The following is an 18,309-nucleotide window of genomic DNA, read 5'->3' on the forward strand; positions in this document are numbered from 1 at the left end:
TGGGGACGCACGTGTCGTCCCTTTTGTCATTGTGATATAATACATCCGAGTGAATTCGAATCTTTGCCCGTGTACTTCGCCGATATAGCGTGCGTACGTGCGCGCGCGCGCGCAAGCGTGCGTGCGTGACCGTCGGCGGCGGCGGCGGCGGCGACGACGACGTGCCCTCGGCACTGTCGGAATATAACATGGCGACTGCCTGACGTGGTTTAGTCGATTTGCGACCACCAGTGCGCGTAGATCAATGAGAGAGGGACGTGACGACGTCGAGTGATCGCTCTTCCAACATCGCACTGTAAGTAGCACGTCTATAATTTTATATGCATTTATATATATTTTTTATTTCGTTCTATTAAAAATTTTTTTTAATATAAATTTTATATTTTATAATTATGTTGTATTTTTTTTTATTTTAAATTTATATACAGAAAAAAAAAGAACTGTACGTGATTGTTTTATCTTTGTGTTTTGCGCGCGGGTTACGTGGCGACCGCGACACGTGTGGCTCAGTTTTTTTTTCTTTCTTTCTTCCTCTCGTTATTATTTTCCGCGACCGGAAATTGCACGCGTCTCCGCGAGCCGGTTTCGCGTGCGAAAGGATCGAACGCGACGGGATCACGGCGCAGGTCGGGTTTCACGAGACGCTGAGGGCTCGCATTGTTCCGCCGCCCCCGCCAGCGCTTCTTGTTCGTGAATGACGCAAATGCAACAGGAGGAGAGAGCCCTAACGTTCGTTGCGGCCGGTGATCAATGCGAGTTCTCGGGACTCGTGCCGGACCCCGAAACTCGACCTCCGACTCCTCACGTTTCAACCAGAGTCCACAACTTTCCCTTATCAGTCGCGATGCAAAGTTTCGAGGTCGTGCAAAATTGACAGCAATAGAAAGCGGAATTCCATTGTTCCATTTAACGATATTCATTACGTTAGAAATGCACGTTCGATCGCGTCGCGGTCACAAAACGTCGCATTATCGCCGCTCGGCATTCGCATAACCGTTACTAGGAACAAAGGATTCTAAAATATAACAATTTATTACTTTAATCGTTCAATAATCAATTGTTGCTCTGAATTGATTCACTGGTTCATTCAAGACAATACAATTTCAAAAGATTCTGAAATGCAACAATTAATTAATTAATTAATTAATTTAATAATAAATTATTGTTCTTAGTTAATTTATTAAAATATTAAAACCAGTATTCCCAAAGATTCTAAAACACAACAATTTATTACGTTGTTCATTTAATAACTTATCGCTTTTAATTAAATTGGCCAATTAATTAAGAGCAATACAGTATCTCAAAGCACAATCTCAAAACGTGTATTATTTCAATGCGTCCGATAATATTTTTAAGCAAAAGATTACCATCGGTATATACTTTTAAACATTAGCCTACAATAAGGAAATACGAACGAGTATAAATTTTCACTTCCGGCTTAATATTATTCCAGGAACTCGTGACGTATTTAGAACGACGTGACGAGACGGAGATAGTCTCGCGTGCGTTTTGAAAAAAATTGCGGGCATATTAAGTCCTCGCGCACGTCGATAAGATTTGACTCATCGTCCTCGTGTCTTCCTCCTTGCCTGTTTTTTTTTTTTTTTTTTTTTTTTGCGTGCGGAGTCTACGAATTCGCGCATGCTCGTACAACATGATCTTAATTGCGAACCGAGAAACAGGAGGAGAGCGAATCCTAGGGTGCGAATAACGCGAGAGTGAGGAGAATTGCGCGCGTGTCCGTCCTTCTTCGATGGGAATATTGCAGGCATTGCTGGAGTCGTTGAACTTCGCAGCCGCCACGTGTAGTACTCCTCGTGTGCAGAAAAAAAAGGAAAGAAAAAAAAAAAAAAAAACGGGAATTCGGTGTCTACAACGAATTCACGGACGTGAGAAGAGAAAAGGAGACGATTAACGCAGTTAGTCTGTCAGCGCCTTTCTCTCGAACAAACATGATTGTTAACTAAAATTAATAATAATAAACGCGCATATACTTCTGATATTTGAATTAAATTTGAATTCTTATCGATAAAAATTGTAATTGTAAATTTGAATTATTGAATCAATAATTATTTGATTAATAAAGAAACTTAATAATCGTTTGAATTGAACGATCTGACAAATGCATTCATCACGTGCGAGTCATGACAATTCTGGCCGATCAAGATTTAAATTTATTTAAGCAGCACTTGCAATTCAAATACGTCCTTTATTTTTTAATTGCAGGGTGCAACGGTTGTTGAAGACCAAATGTTAAACGCACATAAACGTATCGATTTTTTTAATTTAATTTTTTCGCGATTGGCAATTTAATTAGCGCAATGAAACAATCATCTACGATAAGCCTCATCTCGCAATAAAATGTGAAAGATAGTTTAAGTATCCAATCAGAGAACGTTCGACTAAATATGCAAAAAAAAAAAAAAGTATTTTCGAGATAAAGTAATTTCGGAGATGAATATTATATAATATAAAATATATTTTAGCCTCAAGATTTTAAATATGCAAAATTAATTGATAGGTTTACGATGATGACCGTACGTAATTCCGTAATTTATACTTCGAATATTAATTTATCGATACTTGATAGCGATAATATATTTTTAATACCAGAACAACCACCTCGCATAAAAAGAATCTACAATTTCCTTTTTTCAAACTGTAAATTTGTCAAAATATTTTTACAGACATTTTTATTCAGAAAAGAAAAGATAATTTTATATTTATAATTAATTTTTGTCGTCAACCACTTTGAGCCCTGCGTGCAAGATGTTTTTGTGTGTGAAAGATATATTAAAATAATGCCGGTGGTTTTAGTTTTAAAAATCGTATCGCGTCACTAATTTTCTAATTTGCTGTACAATTTTGTATTAAAAAAATAAACCGTTGACTCTGGCCTTTATCAATGTTGTTATGGTCTTGAAAGATATACGAGTTCGCGGAGCAGTAACTAATAATTCAGGATGAAAATTGTATACACAATGTTTCACATTTTTCATCTTTACTTGAAATGATAAATTCCGGCTCAAATTAGAATTATTTCTTTTTCCACGAAAATAATAAGGCGCGCTATCGATTGTCATCTTTTGATTTCAGACAATTAATCTCATTTGCAATTAAGCCATTTACATAAAACTCATACAAAAAATGATATCTACCTGAACTTGGAATTAAAGAATAAAATCTACCTGGCTTGCCAAATAAAAAAAAAAGAAAAGAAAAAATTAATGTCTTTTTTTTTTATACTATTTTATTTTCACGAGAAATAAAACAACACGAAGATCTTTCGCTATCTTTACCCTGTGATGTATTTTTTCCTCATTTTATTGCGATAGTTTATGAGACGTGAAACTGTAACGCAAAACGACAAGAAAAAATAAAGATAAGTGCAAAGTTTAAATAGATAACACGACCGTAAATTGTAGAGTGGAAACCGAAATTAGAAAATTATCGTACGCCAGATATATAACGTAAATAGGTGGAAGAAAAAAAAAAAAACTTGGAACGTTCAGTTATCAGATTTGATCTCGATATCATTTGTGTCGCCGTAGAAGTGAATTATTAATAATGCAAGTGTATCAATAATTCGCTGATAAATTGTTTATCAGAAAGGACTTTCATAGCGCAAGGCTCTTTAAACCACGTTGCTTCAACGCGCGTTTAATTTATATGCAAATCCGGCTACTTAATATATGTATGTGAGTAGGCTAAACTCTAATTGAAATTCCGCCAAAGCATTCCGAATCGATATTTGCACGTGTTACACAAAAAAAAGAGTTTTTATTGTTGTTTCGACAGCCAATTGCACAATGGCTGCGAACGTTTGAAACCATGAAATTTTAGAGATAATTTCGAGGCATCCTGTATTCGTTTACAGGCGTATATAATTAGTAAGGAATTGATGCTCGACGGGATTGTTGTATTTGTATTGCAAGGCTGGAAATCGGTAACAGAAATCACGAGGAAGTCGTAGAAATGATGAGCCACGAGACTGACTAAGCGAAAAGATAACGAGACTGATAAATGTTGAAAATATACAGACAGGTATAATTAATACACCAATGACTTACGGAATAAAGAAATAAAGAAATCTGGTGAGATAGACGGAATAAAAGGGAGAAAGACAGACGTGAGGAGAGCGTCGGAGTATAAAAACGTGAAAGATTGAAAACGCGTGAAGTACAAAAATATTTCGGAAAAGTGCTCGTAGATTAAACCGCGCGGTCGGGCGAGATTAATATCTCAGAGGCTGTCATGTAAAACACATCGGCCGAGGTTTGATAAGACGCCCCCTCGCCTTTCCTCAATCGCGCGGTCTTCCGTATCAAGAATTACGTGTCCGGGGAGATTCGTAAAGCTTGTATCAGACCGAAGATTAAAATCGATTCGATAATCAAGCTGCGATCGATCGGAAGAAAAAAAAAAGAGTGTCATTCGAACTTCACTTTGGTCAAACTCAGATTCGATCTCGATCCCGAGTCCTTGAAAATTCGTTTTGGTGGGTCCAGAATCTAATCCGATTTCGATCTCGATCCAATTCGTAAGCCGTGAAGGTGGAATTAAAATTTAACCAGCAGAGAGATAGAACCAATCCGAGATGCAGCCCCCTCGCTTCCGTTGCCCCGGTATTTCAATCTAATCTACTTCGAGTCTGACGCGGACTTGAGATGCACGCTCTATCGAGTGTATGCCCCGCTTCCTCCACCTTTCGCACCAGCGAAGGGTCGACACGTGCGTTCCCCTCGGCCGTGAAAAAAAAAAAAATCGGGGTATATTCCACGCGGCGCGGCGTGAAATGCGCTTCCTCATTAACACGTGTCCCGGCGTCGGCGAATGATGTCAGCGCGCGCACGTGTCGCGTCGGCGTTGCCTATATACAGCTAGGTCGGCGCGTGTCGCCCGCGGCCCCACCCCCTTTCCCCTCTACCCCCGCTCGCCATCTTCCGCAGTAGAACGAGCGTACGAGTGACGTAAGACGGCCTTCCACGTGCCCGCCCTCGTCGCCGCAGCGGTTCTTGCGCGTGCTTCGCCTCGCAACCTCGACGCCTCAGCCTTCCGCAACCCAAAATTTTTTTTTTTTTTTGACCGAACCGACCGAAAAGACTTATATAATACGAGATTAATCTCCAGATGCAAATGACGATTTTAAATTTAGTTTTAATTATTTGTAATACGTCTATTAGCTTGCAATATCCGCGAGGTTGCGGCAATCGATCAAAGAATCGAAGAGAGTAAAATATCTATGCGTATATTATATCAATGTGACTTTTGAAGTTTGCTGGAAACTTTTACGCGAGCGAGTCGGAAGTGCCGAAATTATCGCGCGTAATGTCGCACGCGTCACGCGCCGTCATTTTCAGCACAGTTTGCAAAAAGCGCGAATAACTGCGGCGGGGCACGCATTAATCGCCGACACGTGCCAGGGCTCGGGGAAAATAAAGATCGCTTTTGTGCCGAGTCCGATACGCCTTCCTGAAAGCGTGGCGGGGTTACGTGTGCCGCGACCGCACTTATCTAGTACGAGGAAACTCGCCTTCGTCACGCGGGTATATAGCTCAATAAAAGGCGGTCTGGGGACGTGAAACCGAACGGACACGTAGATTTGAAATAGAACCGGCGGAAATAAACGGTCGGCGAAGGTTTCACCGCAAAAAGATATAATTACCGACTCTCGCGTATTAATCTTGCGATATTTCACGCCGGCGATGAATGAAGATCTCGGCCGCTATTCTTGGCTCCTTTCATTCTCAAAGAATAACGCTCAATATGCATTTCTTGGATGCATGCCTCGAGTGTTGTTCTTCGTAATATGCAATTTAATACCTGTCGTAGTTTCTATAGATAAAATTGTGCTGGCACTGCATTCAATTTGATACCAATATGTAACTTTACAATTTTTTTTCTCTTTTTTTTTTTTTTTTTTTTTTTTTAAATATTTTTTAGTTAAGGCGCATTTGAGGCCACGTAGGGCCTTTGGACTTTGACAGCTTCGACGAGAAATTGCTTCCCGGTTCAATTTCGCAGGCAAATGGTTAGCTGAGTATATTTATTTTCACTTATTATTTTATATAAACATATTTAGAAAACTACATATATTAAAAAAAAAAGAGCGTCTGCGATTAGTATTATAAATTGCACCAGACTGTAAATATATTTATATGTATGCCAACTATTCAACAAACGTCAATTTAAATACAGTACCCAATCGCGTAAAAAAAGCGCATTTAAAAAAATCTGCAAAATCGCAATAATCGGAATAGAAATCTAATGCGAGGCTAACGCGACGGGGGTCCCAAAAATTAACTCAAAATTACAGAGGAGGGTGAATAATTAAGGGACGAGAGTGCAGGAAGACAATACGGGCGGCCCTTTATCTGGTCGTCACGCACCCGCGTGTCAAGGACTCTACCACTTATTTATCGCGCGTCTTGCGGTGGCGGGTCGCGACGTCACGCTCCGCACGTGGAGAACTCGAGGTCGAGGCAATCTCAAATATACGCTCCGTGAGGCGAGTGGGAGTCGCGTCGCGGCTTCGGCATTATTTCGGTGCAGGCACGTGCAGTGACGTCGGCGGTAATCAGGTCATCGCCTGCATCGATCGCATCGGGGGGAGGTGGGGGAGGGGAACGGAAAGCGGTGGCAGGATATCCCACGTGCGGAACACATAGGTCAAAACGCCGGATGTTATTCAGAAGCATTGAGAGAGGCATGTCGCCCCCGATAATGACCGCGCGTTTTGCAAAAATTGCAGTGACAATAGCCGATCTATTGCACAATGCGAAAGAAACGAGCAGCAGGAGTAAGAAATTTGACCGGTTGAAAATTCCGTTTCCCCGCATTGTATTAAAAGCCTTTTTTTTCCGCATATATTGCTGTATAATTTCCTGTCAGCAACTTGGACTTACATGTGTTTCTAAATATTTATAGGTATCCTCATTCAGTTGCACATGAATAAAAAATTATGACACGTTTTGTCTATTTTGCAAATGCATTATTTTACCGCGCATTGTTTGAGAAATAGTATCAATTTTTTTATATTAATTAAAACAAAACCTGCACACGCTTCGCGTATTTTTTGATAGGTCCCAATTCGTGCGCGTTATTATAATTAAAGACGTTAATTAATTATAATAATTTCTTGCCGGTTCAAGACAGTCAAACTACGAAAAAAAAATTATGCCACTCACCATTCTGCATGAGCTTCAGCGGAGTTGAAGAGTTCTGCCGGTGGCTGTAACATAAAATGGAAAATATTAATATATACATGCCGGTATATTAGTTCATAAAATTAATAAAAAAAAAGGTAAAAGTTTTTATTTAATATTTTATAAAAAGAATTATTTCTCACCTAAAAGTTGCTCCGCCGATGCATGATGCCCCGTGTCCTTCCCGGGCCTGCTCCTCCTCTCAGATGGGACGTGACGAGCCATCCATCCACGCACTAGATACTCGCGAACGCGCCCGGACAATTACTATCGCGAAAATTATTGAACACTGTCGCGCGTTTTTTTTCGGCACTCCCGTAAAAAAATCGTAATAAAAAGCGCCCGATAATTAGCGGCATCCCCGAAGCGACCGACGAACCGGCTACGGTTCGTATAATTAAATATCGGCGTGCGGCACTTTCATCTCTCACTGAACTTCTAATCTGTAACAGAAAAATAACAAAATTATGTTGTAGACATCAAATCTAATTAAATAAAAAAAAAAAAAATAAGAAAACGTTATCAAAATTCTAAACTATTTAATTCCATAAATAATTACTAAGAAAAATTTATGCTTACCCTGGGGCTGCTCTGTTGGTGCAGGATACCCTTCCTGGGCCTGCTCCTCCTCTCGGATGGGACGTGTCGAGTTCTTCTTCCGCGTACTGAATGCTCGTGAGATAGTCTACGGCACTCTTGTTGATCTCGACGCAAAAAATTGGCTGCAACGTAAAGCGAAGTCCAAGTCTTTTAATTCCCGTGCGGCGTAATGAGACGGGCTGCGATGTGAAATGTTCTCCGCGCACTTCATCTTCTTAAAGTTCCACAAAAATCACTGACTCGAAACGGGTTGAGAATCTGTACGACGGAGAAGACGCGCGAGGTGGAGATTTCGCGTACTCACAATGGCGAATCCCGGAACTCGCTGAATACCGCTGAAGAAGATGGCGAGAGAAGCGGGTCGGTAATCTTGATCGCGGGCGACGCGGCTAATATCAGATCGGACGCTCCGTCAGCTGCACCCACTACGTAACCTTATCGTTCCGAAGCACTCTTTCGACGCACGAAACCGAGCCCAAGACGACGAGTGGAACGACACAGGAGGACAGAATACGATCGCCCGTTCCCTAGTCGACGACATCGACACTTATTCGTACGCGAGACTGTTCTCCCTGTGGCCGAAAACACGCGTAATTGCGGAGCGATTACCGATACGTCCTCACGCCCGAGACTCCGCAATTGAACTGATCGTAAGAGATTTCGACTCTTAGACAGATTTTCATGCTCGTCGTATCGTCGCCCGACTACAAATACGTAAAACATACGCAGATACCTCGATATCCGTCTCGAAAACCGAAAGCCGCTCTGCATGTGACCGGCGTGTTTTCTCAACTACGCAACGGGTCGCGTAGATTGTTTGCAATTAGGCGATCGAGGGAGCGCTATGATTGGTCGGCGTACTAGGGCACTTATCTCTTCCCGAATTGTCGATTAGCCCGAAAACAATCACTGACGATCGCGGAAAAATCGTGAAGACCGTCTTTGCATGAACATATTATAATTATTATTTTTCAGAAATAATATATTTTTTCCTCAGCTTTATATTAATCAAAAAAATATATAACTCACCGGCCAATACGCAGCAGTTGATTTAAACAACTACGACGATCCTGTAACAAACAAAAAGTTTTAAATTGTAAAAAAAATATTTAAAAAATTTACAACTTTTTAATAATTAAATATCTCTATTAAACATCGTAAATCATGTTGGTAATTCTGTTTCAGGATTCTAAAATCGGAAATGGCACCGACCATTTGCGTATCTGAGGTTCCGATGGTGGGTACTGCCGTTCGGACATACGTGCGCCGTCGACAAAGGACCAAGAGTGACGCAAAACGGCCGATATTTGCTTTGGAAGAGATATTGCGAAACGGGACAATCGCCGAGAGATTCTTGCTGCCCGATGAAAACTGTCCACGGAGATCTGAGGGCACGAACATGGTGACGAATTACTCCATGGCGAAAGTCCGAAGTAGGGAGCATGCTACGAACGTAAACAAGAGCTACAGACAACTCGTTGAAGAACGGAGAGGTAAAGCTCAAGCGTGGCATTACGATCTGCCTATTGCATTTTATTTTGAGATTATTTTATAACTATTATTATTTCATAAGTAAGCGATAATGACAATAACAATAATTCTTTATGAATAACCTGCAAGACTCACCTCCGCTTTCCCGCACAATATTCGGTCCACGTTTCACGCTCTCGATCCCTCCCACAGATCTCCTGAGCATCGTGATACGCACGATCCATCTTGTACGACGCAATCACCTGCTACAGAAGCGGCTGGACGCATTGCGAGCAGAAACGCAGCAGTATCTCAGCTCCTTGTCGAGCAATCCGGAAGACCAATCCGACATGCCACGAATAGCGGCGCATCCGGAAGAGTCATCCTCTGCAGAAGAGGACACGTCGAATTTAACGTCCCCGCTGGACGCTGATGCGACGAGATGTTCTTTTCGCGATTCCCCCTGCCGCGATCGCAAATGTCCCGACGGCGAGTCGAGTTCCGGTTTGAAGATTCGGTTGCAAGCAGAAGTTGATTCTTCGTCGCCCGGACGTTGATTGATAAACCCCCAATCACGCGAGAGCGGGTAATAGTCATTTAGGCACTTGCCTATTCCGCATATATAGACTTTACACATATTTTAATATTCTTCTCTTTAAAAGGAAACTCCAACATACTCTTCTTCTGTTTTACACAGAAAAGAGAGAGGAGAAAAAAAAGAAACTGACAGATGTATTTCTTGATAAGTTAGTCCTACGGACTCTTCGTAACTCCCTTTGTGCACCAGCGTCTTCGTTAAATTTATTCCAATAACGTGCGGCAAATATAATTCGTTTATTATTACCGGCGATTATTGATAAATTATATTTGTCGCGCGTTATCGGGATAAATTCAACGGGAGTTCTGGTCAGAAACTCGATTAAGATGAGGTTGAGCTATTCGAGTGTGAGGATTTTAGAATAATGTTCCTCCGTAATATCGTTAGAAAGAGAACGTGACTTCCTACTACTTCCAGTTTTAAGAAGGAAGCGATGCTGCATGTTCCGATTTTTGTATCTTTCGGTGCGCGCCCTTCGCTTCCACATTCGCGTGCCGCGATATCTGGAGCATCGCGATAGAGATTTCGCCGAACAAATGAATTGCTTCGCGTTAACATGTTCGATTCGTAACATTAAGCTGGAGAATTTAACGCGACGTTGAAAAACATAAAAGAAATTCCAGTACGCATTTCATTCCGTGCGCAGCTATTCCGACCAGTAGTGAAAAAAAATTATAATATTCTTAGACGTCGTTATATACAATTAGACTTCGTAAACCTTTTTTTTATGATTTTCGCAGTTTGGGATAGTGGAAAAAAAAGAAATTGTTCCTCTCGGACAATTCCGAATTATCCGAGTGCGAATAAAGCGTTGAGCGTTAAGTTTAGACAGCGCAAGTAGTCTTTGATCGAACCTTATCGTACAATTAGTAAAGATTTAAACGGTACGAACATTTAAAAGTGCACAATCGCTTCGAATAACATAATTAAGATACGGAAAGAACGCCATTAATTAATTCATTCATTAGGACGATCAAGTTATCTTCAGACGATCTTTCGTTGATAGCACCTTTATCATCGATTACTTTTCTTAAAACAACTTACAGTATTTTCAAATTAAAAGTGGTGAAGATCTGCGCTGTTTTAATATTACAATTTTCGAAAACTTGAAATTTCTTATAACATTAATTCTTTAAATTACATAATTACAATAATATTCCAATCAAAGTCATTAAAAGGATTATCTCGCAGATTTTCGTTGAAGCAGTAATGTCTAACAATTTAAATGTTAATTGAGCGAACCCTGTTGCTGTTATATGGCTGTGAAGTTTTTGTATTTACATCTGCACTATTTTCTTTGCAATCTTTTCGAATTTACGTGGCCATTCCGTCAAACGGATGTTCCGTGACTGCACATATGTTAATACGTAACTTTACAGAAAAACTTTAGTTTAACGTGTGTGACATTTATTATAAATACTCACATAATTGTTCACTCATTAAATTACTATATACAAAAATTTACTATACAAATTCTTTCCTTTTTATATAAAAAAAGAAAAGGCGTTGGAGTTGATATAATTATATTGCGAGAATTAATACCAGGTCACAATATAACATGCTAAAGTCAAATCATACAAATTTTCTATGTTCATAAACAGCCTACTTATTACCTTTTTTTTTCTTTTTTTTTTCTTTAGCATTAACTATGTTTTACGTTTTACAACAATAAGCTAGGATCACCCACACGACGGTTCATAATTATGAGCATGCTTAATTAAGATTAGTACGAAGAAATTTTGTCGACAACTTTTTGTGATACTTTTTTACTAGTTTGGCACACGTCCAGCTTGACGTATCAAGTATGTATAATTACTAAAAGTTTTAATTTAATTTCAACTTGAACGATTGCTTTGGGCGTATAACTATTTAAACTTTAAAGTGGCGCGATGCGAGTACAATACATACAAAGAAAAGGTTTGATATCCTTCAAGAAGTAACAAATCTTTATTTTACGATTCTAGTGTACTTTTGAGATATCTACATGAGTAATGAATTGAAAGCAATGTTAATGCCGCATTTAATATACTTTAGAGAGAATTGTGTGATAAAATCATAGTTACATATATATACATACATATTTCAGGGATACAATTAATAATTTCATACTGAAAGTTATGTGATAAATATCCTTTTAGCATTATATTCAATCAAATTATACGCGAATAGAGAATTTGTGCCTAAAGTGCATGTACGCGCTACTTTCCAATCACTGGAGCAATACATATATATATATATATATATATATATATGTACATATATATATATATATATATATATATATATATATATATATATATATATATATATCTACAATGTGTGGCGATTAGACACTATTTACAATTAGATCTAATGTTACAATTAGACCTTATGTCTGTCGTAATATTTGCCGTATTTATATAAATAAGGATATTTTTCTGTCAGCATGATTACAACGTATTTCATAAATTTGATCTTGTGCAAATATGTAGGTATGCGTGTGTATGTATTCGTGCGCGTGTGCGCAGGTATAAATCCATTACAAATGTATTTACAAATAATGTCTTGTCATATCACTGTGCTTAATTATTCCTGATACTATTAGAAACAACGGAATCAAATATTGTAATAAAAAAAATTCGTATTTAACAGAGCAATATTCGTAATTATATCGTATATCAATATATTTTGTATAGCTTGTGTGACTTAAAAATTATGGGGAAAATATACACTTGAAATACACACTGTGTTTCTTTGGATTCTTTAAAAGACGAAACCAATTTTCGTTGCCGTAAAAAAATCTCAAACTCGATAATAAATTATAATTACATTATTTCTGTAACGTAGTATTATATGTGTAACAATTTATTTATACCCTTTGTCTTTAACATTTTTCTTTTAAATGCATATTGTCTTGTAACATCATACGCTTTTAAATACATAGTATAAAAATAAAGAATTTTACAATCATATACATTTTGCGAGTATCGCTGATTTATCATTCAATTTTATTTAAACGCTTATTTAACAACAATTTTATAGATAAAACTACGATATTTTAAACTGTACAAGTTCTAATCTGTCATAAATATTGCTTTCTGATATTCATAAAAAGTTTTATAATGTAGAGATTCTTATTTTTATTAATGGGCCTCTGGTGATTGAGATAAGAGAACTATTAAAACCCATAACTGGAGCAGTGCCTATAAAAATATATATCATTCCTTTATAAGCGTAATTTATTTTACAACATTACTTATTTATATACTTACCATGTAAGTTAGTACTAAAATTCTTGCTAATGGATATCTCCTTAAAAATACTCCTGTACGAATACTTATAGCGTCCAACGAAGAGTAAGCTCTTTTCACTCTTCTAGTAACGCTGGTGTCAAACGGCGTTTCCATTAAAAAAGTGGGAACTTGAGCTTTTGCATCGTCCGTGTCGTTTATATTATTATATGATATGTTTCTCCGTAAACTGCCTGCAGCATTCCTGTACTCATGCTGTTCAAAAAACTGTTGTTAGTATCCACACATACACATAAAGTTCACAAAACTATTTTTTAGAAAATAAAATATTTTATAATACCAAAACTTTATACTAAAAAGTAATCGCTATAAAAATATCGTAAACTACTGTATTTACCTCGATCTTCTCAAGCTGAAGACGTAATGCATTTCTTTCTGTCGTTAAACATTCCAATGCTTGTTGCTTTAAAACCAGAGTTTGAGTAAGAGTTGCTATTCTCGAATCCATTTCATTGCTTAGTGTTGCCGGTGCTGATAGTTGTAACTTAAGCTTAGAAATCTCTGAATTCTGCTTTTGCAATTGTAAACTAAATCCATTACGTTGACTAATTAATTCGTCTTTTAAAGATCTTATTTCCTAAAAAATTATTTATTATTTTTAATCGTTTTAATTTATTAATTAAATAATTTAAAGATGTAAAAAATACTTTAATTTACTTCCGAGTGTAATCTCATATCTTCTTCCGCCTCTAATCTTCGACGTCTTTCATTGGCAAGAATTTCTTGATTTTGTAGATTTGTTTCTGCTGATTTTTGTTTTATTTTTTCTAAATTCAGATCTGTATTTACCAATTCTTCGCGCAGTAATTTCAGCTGTTGACACATTTGTTGATTTTCCTCTCTGACGCTGTCACGTTCCTGTCTGATTTAATAAAACATATAATGTTCATAGATCAACCTCAGGTGTCGAAATTAATTTATAAAATGTTAATTAACATTACTTTAATTGATTTAACTCCATGATGGTGGCTTCATCCATGGCTGTAGGTGTATTGCTCTTAAGTTCTGTTATAAGTTTTTCCTTTTCTTGTAAGGTTCTTAGCGCCCTAGCTTTATGCTGTTCCAGTTCGGATCTAATAGAGTTCATTTCCTGCCTGTTTCTGTCAATAATCGATTGTAAATCTATTATTTGCCTTGACTGCTCCAATTTTTCCGTTTCTAAGGCTTTAAGCTTTTCATTTAAAGCTATAATTTCCTTTTGATAATCTGTTTGCTTTCCAAGAAACTCGTTTTGTTTCTCCAAGTGCCTCTCCATCTCTCTTATATATTTTCGTTTATTGACTGAATCAATTTCATTATCTAAACTCTCTACTTTTACACTGTTTGAGTTTATTTTGTATTTCAACTGAGGATAAGATGTGTTTGAATGTTCTTCCACAGTATTGTGTTCTGTAATATAAAAATAAAAAATATGTTAGAAATGAGACCCTAGAGATTGATATTTTATGTAAAAATTTACACTTACCATTCTGTATAGAATCCATTGTTGACTTACTCACATCTTCATAGTCCTGGCCTTCAGTTCCATTATATAAGTGTAAATTTGCATTTTCTACATTTATCTCTGCATCTGTATTATCCAAGGTATTGGGAATCATTTCTATTGAGACATGAGATGGAGTTGGACTAAGTTGACCACTCTGAATTGATAGATCTGAGTCTGTATCATCAGTAGGATGCTCCACCAATAATGATGATGTAGTTGATGGTGATTTATAGGACTCTGTCATTCTCTTTGGACTTGGATCAGGTGTATTCAAGTATGTAAACAATGCATCCTCCTTAGGTGCTCCTACATTCAACAGATTCACTGATGTCAAGCTTGAAGTTGCAGCTGTGTAAGGAATATGATCCTGTAGTCCTAATAGAGGCGTTTTGGATGCACTTTCATTTATCCTGAGTAAGAGAAAAAAAAAAAAAGAATATAATATACTTCTGTAAATCATAAATTTAATACTTTTAATATTCACTTTTTATCATGTATTCTTCCAGTGGTCTTGGTTTTTAGCAGCAATATGTTAACAAAAATCGAAGTAACATTCTGACAAGATAAATTTACACTACTTATATTCCACTGTGCAGAAATAAAGCGAGATAACAAACTGACGGGATGTGGTCGTCGGGCTTAAGTATTTCGGTGGTAACCTGAGATTGACATGAACGCAATTACCCAGATTCCGGAGAGAGCCACGTAACTTCTGACAGGTGACCCTGTGGCATCTCGTATTTGTCTTTATTCAAGACGGCCGCGGTGTTCTTGTCAATTTTGTTCAACAGGTTCTCCGCCTTGTCAGCAAGACCGGACAGCCAGGCCATATCGACGCGAGGGCGAGGTGATAAGACTGATAAGGAGCGCCGCTCGAGTGAGTGAAATGAAATCGTGTCGACGCACGACGAACCATACGTTCCCGACCGCGACATTCGCGACGGTGACAGAAAACTTAACTGAAGCAGTGGTCGCAGATTTCAGACGGGCAACATACGCACACTACGCACAATGCCGTGTCCGTGTGTGCCCGTAGCGCCTGCCTCGGACGCAGAGAGTCGAACTCGGAATCGCGGCTTCCACGCGTACAGATATAGAAACTCGTCCGTGTGAAGCCAGCGTTTCGGCTGCCGTCGGATAGAAAAAAAGGCCAGAACTATACACTGTCCTACTCTTTCGCGGCGTCGCCGGCAGTTATCACAGATTCGCTTCACACTAACATCGCCGAGTTATAAGATGAGAGCAGAAATATAAACTTAACAGTAAAATAAAAAGATTTTATAATGATTTTATAATTAAATACGCGTAATTGCGGAGCGATTAACAACACACCCGCACGCTGAGGCTCCGCGGCTAAACTGACCATTAGAGATTTCAGCGCGTAGAGAGAAAGATTTTGATCGCGAACAAGTATAAATTTATTTAAGATTTTTGCCGATATGTGCATCGGTGAAACGCGCTTTAATGCGCGTAGCTATTATGCGATAACTCAATCTCACGTTTCTAGATTAAAACGAACGCTATCGATCGGATCGTTTATTGTTAATGAGCGGATTAAATTTCTACATATAATTTAATTAGCGGGGTTCGTTTTACACCGCGTATGTGAAAATCACTCGCGCGTGCTGGTCACTAAAGCTCTATTTGACTTTACGATATCGCGGATGAGAAGCGGCATGTCTAATTTTTATCCACAATAATCGTCGAAATAATTGAGTGGCTTTTTTGCACGTTATCACTCTCGCTTTCTACGGATTAACTTATTGTAAAACTGCGAACTCTCTTTTTCTTATACCGACAAATGTCTAAATAATTGCCTTTACGAGTATGCTTCGCGGGAAAAAAATTGTCCATAGCCGTTTAAATTATTTTCTTTTTTGAATATTAAAACAAACCATGCGCACGCTTTGCATCCGCTATTTTTCAAAAAGTTTGTTGTCAGCGGAATGAACGGCGCCAAAAAAGTGCGCATAACGGTAAAAATAAACGGGTCGCAATACAAAATTTTTCACACTCATTGGACACTCGCGGTATCATCCCCATGCCGACCAATTACAACCCTTCTCTTATCACCTGATAGGTGGGAACGTTTTTTCCCTAGTGCGCCAATTAATTACCCCCTCAACATAAGTACCGTTATCACGACCGCGCTACCCTCATTTCGCGCCTAAATGTAGTCGGGAACGGATGTGTAAAGGGGGGATAACTGTTCTCTACCGGAGTTCAAGTTTAAGTTCACGGTCACTTCGATTAGTCAGCGCCTTGAGGAGTAATAATTAAATAAAAGTTTCATCGACGATACATCAAGATACATCAAGATACATCAAGATACATCAAGATACATCATATTTCTTTTGTCAAGATCGAGGATTTAACGGAAGCGTCGTGGACTATCCTGCGAGCGATCTAATGCGCGATGAAGTATTATGTGAGTGAGTGTGAGTGTGAGTGTGAGCGTACAGTTTTGCGTTTTTGTATATTATACGGGGTGTTGTGTTTAAGTTATTATAAAACAAGGTCGCTTTTCTCGTGATCGGAATATTGTTTCGCGCTCTCGGGTTATAATTCGCGTTTTCAATTTATTTTTAATTGATCGTTGTACAGCCCGGAGTATTCGTCGGTCCCTCGCGGAGTGTCGTTTTCTGTTTCGTTAGCCGTGACTGATAGTGCGTGCGCTACTGCACGCAATTCGGGAAATTGGCATCTGCTGCTTGAGATTCGCGTTACGCCGGATTGTGCGACGCGTATTTCAGTAGTTTTATAAGTCCTATTCGAACAATTTTTCCTTGTTTTATAATAATTTAAACTAAGTATGAGTGATATTGTAATAAAATGCGCGGTGAATATGAGTCATAGTGTTATGAAGTGCGCGGTGAATATTATGTGAGCGAGTGTGAGTGTGAGCGTACAGTTTTGCGTTTTTGTATATTATACGGGGTGTTGTGTTTAAGTTATTATAAAACAAGGTCGCTTTTCTCGTGATCGGAATATTGTTTCGCGCTCTCGGGTTATAATTCGCGTTTTCAATTTATTTTTAATTGATCGTTGTACAGCCCGGAGTATTCGTCGGTCCCTCGCGGAGTGTCGTTTTCTGTTTCGTTAGCCGTGACTGATAGTGCGTGCGCTACTGCACGCAATTCGGGAAATTGGCATCTGCTGCTTGAGATTCGCGTTACGCCGGATTGTGCGACGCGTATTTCAGTAGTTTTATAAGTCCTATTCGAACAATTTTTCCTTGTTTTATAATAATTTAAACTAGGTATGAGTGATGTGTAGAATGCATCAAAAATTTTTAACCACACCGGTTGTACTTGCAGAAAATATGAAAAGTATATACAACCGACAGTCCGCAGTCTGTTTAAGTGGGACGGAAAATTTTTGCTGCATTGTACATTAAAAATTTATATTACATTATATCTTGAAAATGTCGTACAATACACAATTCGGTGACTCGGATTTCGTACTATTTAAAATTATTTAAGACTCCGCGATGTTACCGAGAAGCGGATCTGCGATATGTGCCGGCGACGCCACGAAAGAACAGGACAGACAGTGTATAGGTCTGGCCTGTTCTTCTATCCGACGGCAGCCGAAACGCTGGCTTCACACGGACGAGTCTCTATATCTGAACGCGTGGAAGCCGCGATTCCGAGTTGGGCT

At 38.6% G+C, this 18,309-nt stretch overlaps 2 protein-coding genes across 3 annotated transcripts; one reads left to right on the plus strand and one right to left on the minus strand.

The window, feature by feature from the left end:
- The first annotated feature begins 148 nt into the window (after positions 1-148).
- LOC139104788 (uncharacterized) lies at positions 149-12,594 on the plus strand. Of its 2 annotated transcripts, XM_070660497.1 has the most exons (4): positions 199-295; positions 5,944-6,031; positions 8,991-9,298; positions 9,489-12,594. In XM_070660497.1, the coding sequence occupies exons 3-4, from the start codon at positions 9,007-9,009 to the stop codon at positions 9,830-9,832; spliced, it is 636 nt and encodes a 211-aa protein (XP_070516598.1). In that variant the 5' UTR covers positions 199-295; positions 5,944-6,031; positions 8,991-9,006; the 3' UTR covers positions 9,833-12,594. The 2 variants fall into 2 exon arrangements, with proteins under 2 accessions (XP_070516597.1, XP_070516598.1); XM_070660496.1 differs by lacking the exon at positions 5,944-6,031 and having other exon boundaries at positions 149-295.
- Positions 11,792-15,624, minus strand: Golgin84 (golgin A5). Its single transcript, XM_070660474.1, has 7 exons — positions 15,334-15,624; positions 14,629-15,059; positions 14,105-14,552; positions 13,821-14,025; positions 13,501-13,740; positions 13,125-13,358; positions 11,792-13,055 (listed from the first exon to the last, which is right to left on the minus strand). Exons 1-7 carry the CDS (start codon positions 15,582-15,584, stop codon positions 12,996-12,998), a joined length of 1,869 nt encoding a protein of 622 aa, XP_070516575.1. The 5' UTR covers positions 15,585-15,624; the 3' UTR covers positions 11,792-12,995.
- Between the last annotated feature and the right edge of the window lie 2,685 nt (positions 15,625-18,309).

Source organism: Cardiocondyla obscurior, linkage group LG08 (genome assembly GCF_019399895.1).
Source record: "Cardiocondyla obscurior isolate alpha-2009 linkage group LG08, Cobs3.1, whole genome shotgun sequence".
Lineage (NCBI taxonomy): Eukaryota > Metazoa > Arthropoda > Insecta > Hymenoptera > Formicidae > Cardiocondyla > Cardiocondyla obscurior.

What these genes read in the sequence shown, in the direction of transcription:
- LOC139104788 (XM_070660496.1), top strand. Translation starts at nt 9,007, where the DNA reads ATGGCACCGACCATTTGCGTATCTGAGGTTCCGATGGTGGGTACTGCC. An exon ending in ACTCGTTGAAGAACGGAGAG is followed by an intron (nt 9,299 to 9,488) that starts GTAAAGCTCAAG and finishes TCCCTCCCACAG; the next exon opens with ATCTCCTGAGCATCGTGATA.
- Golgin84 (XM_070660474.1), bottom strand. Translation starts at nt 15,584, where the DNA reads ATGTCGCGGTCGGGAACGTATGGTTCGTCGTGCGTCGACACGATTTCA. An exon ending in ATGGAGTTAAATCAATTAAA is followed by an intron (nt 14,026 to 14,104) that starts GTAATGTTAATT and finishes TTATTAAATCAG; the next exon opens with ACAGGAACGTGACAGCGTCA. An exon ending in TTTTAGTACTAACTTACATG is followed by an intron (nt 13,056 to 13,124) that starts GTAAGTATATAA and finishes ATATTTTTATAG; the next exon opens with GCACTGCTCCAGTTATGGGT.